Raw genomic sequence first — 7,270 nt, forward strand, 5'->3', positions numbered from 1 at the left:
TTTACAGATGAAGAAACTGAGGCAAATAGAGGTTAAGTGACTTGCCCAGGGTCACACAGCTAATCAGTGTCTAGGGTAGGCTTTTTAACTTATGCCTTCCTGATTCCAGGTCCAATGATCTATCCATGCAGCTAGCGGCCTGTCTGCTTGTCCTCTAAAGTTGCTACCAACTCTAACATTCTATGTTCCTAACCTGTTTTATGTACAGGGAAAAAAAGTATTTTTAATGTTATTGACTCTCAACAACTTATTTGTCTTAATTAAAATATTAGACTTGAAGTCAAGAAAGACCTGGTTTTAAATCCTGCCTCTGAAGCTTACTAACCAGTAACTGAACTTTAGTAATGATACGACCTTGGTGAAAATCTCTGAACTTCTCCAGGTCTCAGCTTCCATATCTGGGGAAATGGCTTTTCATGTCTTTTCCAGATCTACGTCTGTGGTCCTGTGGTTTCATGTGTTAGCCTTACCTCTGCAAGCAGATTGTAAAAACATATCATAGGATCACGACATTTTAAAGATATTAGGGACCTTAGGGTCCATGTAGGCCAGCACCCTATTTCACAGATGAGGGAACTGAGCTCCAAAGATTGTGAAATAACTTGCCCAAAGTGATACAGGTAGGAAATGACAGAGCTGAGACCCCAAACCCAGACTCTGACTCCAAAACCATTACTCTTTTCATTATACTACTGTCTCCAAAGATATAGCAGTCTTCAATCCTTCCTACACCCTAGAGTGCTTGATTGTGCTACCATAAAGGACCACAGGATTTTGGGGCTCTGGAAGGGACCTTAGAGATCATCTAATCATTGGATAATAGACTGAAAGTTAGAAGGGATTTTATAGGTCACTGTATCCAATCCCTTCATTTTCTAGAAGAGAAACTTAGGCCTAAAGAGAAGAAATGACTTGGCTTTCTTTGGTCACAAAGGCTATAAGAGGTTAAATTATTGTCCAGTCGTGTTTGACTTTTTGTGACCCCATTTGGGATTTTCTTGGCAAAGATATTGGAGTGGTTTGCCATTTCCTTCTCCAGCCTATTTTATAGATGACGAAACTGAGGCAAACAGGGTTCAGCTACTGCCCAGGGTCACACAGCTAGTAAGTGCCTGGGACCAGATTTGAACTCAGAAAGATGAATCTTTTTGATTCCAGGCCGAGGATGCTATCCACTGTACCACCCAGCCTTTGAATCCTTAGAGCCAGGATTCAAATGGAGGACCTCAAACTCCTGATTTAAAATCCCTCATTCTTTACATGAGACCACAATGCTCAAGTCTCCCTCCCCACACATCCATTTCACTGGTGGGAAAACAGGCTCAAGTTCATACAGATAGTAATGATATTAGTGATAGTGATAGCCCTAGTTTAAACACTAACTTCTAAAGTGAATCAAAAGTTTTCACTGTAGCCTGTTTCCCCTATTTCTTTTTTTCTTTTTAGGCAATTGGGGTTAAGTGACTTGCCCAGGGTCACATGGCTAGTAAGTGTCAAGTGTTCGGTCTAAGGCCAGATTTGAACTTGGGTCCTCCTACTTCAAGGCCAGTGCTCTATCTACTTCGCCACCTACCTGCCCCTTCCCTTATTTCTAAATCCCTCAGAGAGCACCTATTTGGCCCAACATGAGTATTTGTTCATTCATCTGGATTTAATAAATGAGGATACTGTATCACTGTATTGGCAACAGATCTTTGTCATTTCACCCTGAAATGACTGGTTTATATGTAGCATCTGGTTTTCCAGGATGATTCTCATTTTCCACCTCATTTGTGATTGTGCAGATGTTAAACAAAAACTTTGCCCTAAAGTCATAAAAGCTCATGAAGCTTAGCCTCCATCCCCCCCAAAAAATAACTCTCAGGGCTGGTAATTGCTCTAACTTTTCCTTTGTCATATTTCACTGGGGGTTGTAGGGAAAGGGGTGGGGGGAGTTAAAGAAGGGAGGCAAGGAAACAAAAGAGTTAAGAACAGAGTTAAATTTCAATAGAAATGTCATAATTTATTCTGCTTGTATAAAAAAAAGTCATCGTTATGTAACAAAATGTCTTCTCAGAAGAAGAAATATATTATTTCAGGTCATAAATAATCAGCAAACATACAACCAACCTTGGCAACTCAAAAAAAGCACTCTTGCCTGGTGCTTTTCCGTCAGTGCTAAGAGAACAAATGTTTAAGGATGTATTTACAGAATTACAGTACTCCAACAAAAAAAAATTGAGGTATTTGGTTTTTCTAGAAGTGGAATTTGAGGTTTGTGAAAGCTGAACACATCTACACAAATAAATAATGGGAACTTTTGCATTGTATATGTGTGTATGTATATATATATATATATATATATATATATATATACATATATATATTATATAATATATATATATAAACGTCAAAGGGGAACAGCCTCTTCTGCTGGCTAAGTGTCCAGAAATGGTAATACTGGTAGGTTTGTCAAACACAAAGACAAAGTTCTAAGAAGGGAGGCCACTAGGCTCAGCCCACAAAGTGAGCTGTGAAAGCCTTTTTTCTTTTGCTTCTCTCCATCAAAGGAACCCGATGTACCAACTAGACATTGGTCCAAGACACACTTCAGAATGGAGCACAAGTGAACCTTAGAGTCAGTTCAGTCCAGTTCACCCATGTTGTTCTCAAGTGCGGAATTCAGGAAAGAGTTGAACCCAGATGACATAACCGAGCTGAGACATTATCCCCTAGTGTTATTGCACTTTGTTTTAGACAAAAGGAGCCTCAAGTTCCTTATGTGGTACTCAAGAACCTTCCCTGAGTCTCTCAGCAGCTTGGGGAAGTGGTCATTGGGCTCTGAAGGTAGTTCAAAGCATTAGAGGAAGAATGGACGGGGATGGAGACAGGGAAATTAAAGACTGTGGTCGTGGAGGTCCCTCTGTCAAGCACAGCCATGGCAGGACTTCCCGCTTCTGCTGAGCAGTGAGGAGCTAGGACCTGGGACTCAAACTGTAATAACTGACCCATAAAGCTGAAGTTGGGAGAGATGATGCTTCTTCTTTGCTTCACAAACTCAAAGGCCTCATCCAGCTTGACTCGATTGGCCCTCATGAGGTAAGCTAGGCAGATGGTAGCCGATCGGGAGATACCAGCCTGACAGTGAACGAACACCCTTCCTCCTGCATTCTTTATAGAGTCTGGAATATACACAATGGACAATTGTTTACCCAAAAAAGGTATCATTTTTACACTGGGCTTTTTCTTCCCAGAATAACCCAAACCTAAGGTATGGAAACAACATTCATAATGATTATTTACCTATGAAGTCAATGGCTTCATTGAACCAGGAGCTTATATCAGCCTTGTGGTTGTCCTCCACAGGGATGCTTTTGTACTGGTAGTGATCCTCAAAATGGTTGGGGCAATTTGCAGAGACATTGATCAAGGCTGTGATCCCCAGAGCATCCAGCATATCTTTCCTGGATGCGTGATAAGCACTGCCTAAGTACAGAAAAGGCAGGATCTCCACTGGACCACCCTGAAATACGAGAATTTTCAAATGGTCACACACAGTCCCAAATTGTGCCATGTGAAATATGTGCAAAATATTCAAAACCTTCTGGTGCCTGATTTTCTTGGTAAGTTAGTGGCTGAGGAACACGACTTCACTAAGTACAATTACTTAAGGAAGAAATGAGCTAATTACCACTAGGCTGTGACACTGGACGGTAGGGGTGGGAGATGATAGGATTAATTAATCATTCTGTGTCACTACAAAACTGAATTGTTTGCGTTATCTTAGAGAGTAGCCAACATCCTGGGTAGCTAAGGTCCTCTCTACCTCAATCCACTTAACTCTGAGGGGGGAAAAGATTCAAATTCCCGGTGGCCATTACGGGCTGTCTTTCTTTGCCCCATTTCACTAATATTCGAGCTCTGGGGCAGCTGCTCTTCTCCTTCACCCTTTATACTGACCTGGTCGTAGAGTGGTGTGCCACAAGAGCTGCACCCTGATTCTGCACTGCCGGGGACGCTGGAGCTCAGAGGTAGGCTCAGACCCAGGGGTGTCGACTGCTTGCTGCAGAACTCCGAACAGGCAGCGGAGAAAGCTTCGTATCCTCCTGAAAATACAAAATTGACATGGTCTCCCATTACCTTTGACGACCAGGTATTTCATTCTGCTCTTCATCTTTCTCCCCAACCCAGAAACACACTTTAACAGGAGAGGAAGGCAAAGAAATTTCTAATTTGCCTCTTCTTGGGGTGGGTTTACGATCCTCTGCTGCATCGCTTTTCCTCGTTTCAGGGTCCCCAATTTTGTCGAGCCAGGAGTCTTTGAGGCAAAAGGCTCCGGAGGAGAGGTTTTTCAGGGAGCCCCTATCAGCAGCCCCACAAGGACTGAGTGGCAGGCTAGGGCAATCCGTACCTTTGAGAAAGCAGACGCGCGCCGCGCGAGCCTCCCTACACAGGGCGCTGGCGGCCAGCACAAGGGTGCTGTCCCTCTTCGACAGCTCCAGCTCGGGGCTGCGCTCGTCCAGGAGCACCACGGCGTGGTAGAGGCCAGCGAGCAAGCGCTTCCGCAGCTCCTCGTTGGGCACGATGTGTTCCAGACCCATAGCTCCCTTGGCGCGCCTCTTGACGATGGTGCTGAATCGCACGTTGACCGAGCCCAGGATGTGCGAGGAGTTGAAGGAGAAGAAAGAGCGGCAGTCCAGGACCAGACACTGAGCCGCCCGCTCCTGCAGCAGCACTCTCAGGCTCTCGCAGTCCAGGGCACAGATTTCCATGTTGACCATTGCTCGAGGAAGTCCCCCCAGCGTGCTAAAGGTGGCAAAATCTAGAGTGGGGGAATGCAGGATGGAGCCGAGTCGGCTAGCGCTCACGACTATATACCGAAACAACGTAGCAGGCAAACAAACAAAAAAAGGTTGGGGTAGGGTTAAATTCCCTCCTTTCTTTGGCCGGGAAAGGGAAAGAATGGAGATCCGCTCGGGTTTGCTGGCGCTCTCTGGGGCTGCGCTCCCGGGCTCAGGGGAAAGTTCTTTGTTTCTCTCCAAAAGGGCTGGTGTCTTTTTTGTTTTGTTTTTCTTATATTCCTAGTGAAAACACAGCACCCTTAGACCAAGGTATTCAAGCTTAGAGTCTGCGACTCAAAACAACCTTCCTTAAGATTTTTGTATTCGAAGAAGGTAAAAGAAGAAAAGCGTTCCAACTGAGTTTCTTTCTTTCTTTCTTCCTGCTTTCCTTTCTATTCAGCGGGTATCAGACAGCTGTACCCTCACAGCGCTTTCTGCTAAGCGCACGTTGGACAAGCTGCCTTATATAGTCCAACCCGGAACTTTTTTTTTCCCCCCTCTGTGTGTGTGAGTGTGTGTGTGTGTTTGTTTGTTTGAATGGAGCCGGGTCACGTGGTTAGGCGGTGACGTCACCGGCCAGGCCCGAGCTCAGCCCTCCTGGTGCCAGAAGCGAAGACGTCATCGCCCTAACAGCAAAGACAACTCAATGCAAACGCGGCGCCAGAGCACCCGCCGGGCCTCCCCACCGCCCTTCCCCTCCCCCCATCCGCCCCATCCTGCTCTTTGGGCAGGAAACCAGGTACTGGAGCCAGCAGCTGCTCCCTGGGGGGGAAGGGGGAGGGGACGGAGGAAGCGAGGCCGCTGCCCGCCCTGCCAAAAGCTGATTAAAGGGTATGAGATGTACCTAAGGGAGAGCTAAGAACACGCTCCCTGAAAATCAGCTCGCCTTTACCTGCTCTTCTCGGGAGTCTTGCGAGGGGGCAGAGGAAAAAGCGCTGGATTCGGAATCCGAACACTTTGGTTCCGAAGCTGGCTCTGACCTCGACAGTGACACCGAGCAAGCTACTCCCTCCCTACAGTCCTCAGTTCCTGACCCGTAAGGTGAAGGGTGTATGAACTAGTCTACCCCTAAGCTTTCCAACTCTAAAATCCCATGATTTCGTCTTCTGGGAGCCGCTCGGAACGTAGCTACAACAGAACAAGGGAGGCTGGCGATAGGAAAATACATGATTTTGCTGTCAGAAAACTCATTCGTATCAAAAGTGGGTCCTCTTTATTCACTGGGTCTAGATCCTGATTCAACTGCTGGGTTTAGAGATCTAGTTCCTTGGATTTGGGATCTTACACGTTATTACTATTAAATGGGATTAGGACGGAAGCCTCATTGCGCTAGATGCGGCTGCTTAATGACAACAGCCCGCCTCTAAGCCAAAGGAGGACAGCCAGGCATCTCATTGGACACTGAAGGGCGGGTGGTTTTTTTAAACAAGCCTCCACAGCCTCTTAGGCCAACGGACTTGGGACAACAGGGGCGAGTTTCCTAGAGACGCTTAAATCCTCTAATAATCGAAAGTGGGTAGTGTATTCAGCCTTTTTTTAAAAAATGGGGCACAGGTTGTTGGGTATTTGTACAAGTTCCCTGTAGTGTTGTCGTTTTATCTTTTTAGAAAATTGCCACTTGTCCTTCCTTCTGCCCCCTTCCCTCCCTTGAACCCCTCTAGTTCCATTTTGATTATAGGTACATACTTCTGCAATTTGTATTACTGGACTAGGTCAGTATGTAAATATTACAACACTATGTCTCTTAGTGCCCAGGACTTTAAGAACATTTTGTGGTTTCTTCCCCCACTGTTCTTTGGGGATTTCACAAACAGGCCACTGTGTCGTTTTACTGAATGCTGGATCATTAGGATACAACGTCTTGTGTCAGGCTGAGTTCAGATGTGCCTACGCATATTGAAACTCCCAGATGGGTTTCTTTTCTAAAGGTTCAGGGCACAAATCTCAGGTTGGAATTTCTCAAATTTATTTTCAGTCCATTTATTGCTCACATAAGATCAAAAAAGCCCTTGATGCCAACATATTAACAGTACTTGGGAAAGAAAAGAAGAAAAAAAAGACTTCAAAAATCATTGTTTGTTTGTAGCTTGTTATATAGCTTATAGTTTGTTTATAGTTTGTGGTTTCATAGTATTTTACAGGTATTACGTAGTAGACATCGTTATCATTATAAAGACATCGTTATCATTATGAAAGCTTTTGTGTATCCATGTCCAGAAGTCATCCCTCCCTACTTTGAATTCTCAAAGACCAAGATAACGTGTAAGAGGTATACAAAGCTGTATTTTGTATTATAATTCTATACGGGTTTGTCCCTTCCAGCAGACTGAAGGTAGGTTCCTTAAGGATGCACATTGTAGATACTCAGGAAATATTTGTTGAAATGAATTCACAGCTGTTCTAGGAAAAGCTACAAAGACAGAGGATTCTCTATATGCTAAAAATTCTTA

General features: G+C 44.7%; 1 protein-coding gene across 1 annotated transcript; it reads right to left on the reverse strand.

Annotated features, from left to right (window-relative positions):
• Positions 1-1,976: 1,976 nt before the first annotated feature.
• Positions 1,977-5,268, reverse strand: DUSP1 (dual specificity phosphatase 1). Its single transcript, XM_020969163.2, has 4 exons — positions 4,391-5,268; positions 3,940-4,085; positions 3,283-3,502; positions 1,977-3,161 (listed from the first exon to the last, which is right to left on the reverse strand). The coding sequence occupies exons 1-4, from the start codon at positions 4,758-4,760 to the stop codon at positions 2,791-2,793; spliced, it is 1,107 nt and encodes a 368-aa protein (XP_020824822.1). The 5' UTR covers positions 4,761-5,268; the 3' UTR covers positions 1,977-2,790.
• Between the last annotated feature and the right edge of the window lie 2,002 nt (positions 5,269-7,270).

Source organism: Phascolarctos cinereus, unplaced genomic scaffold (genome assembly GCF_003287225.1).
Source record: "Phascolarctos cinereus isolate Bilbo 61053 unplaced genomic scaffold, phaCin_HiC Scaffold_2;HRSCAF=192, whole genome shotgun sequence".
NCBI lineage: Eukaryota > Metazoa > Chordata > Mammalia > Diprotodontia > Phascolarctidae > Phascolarctos > Phascolarctos cinereus.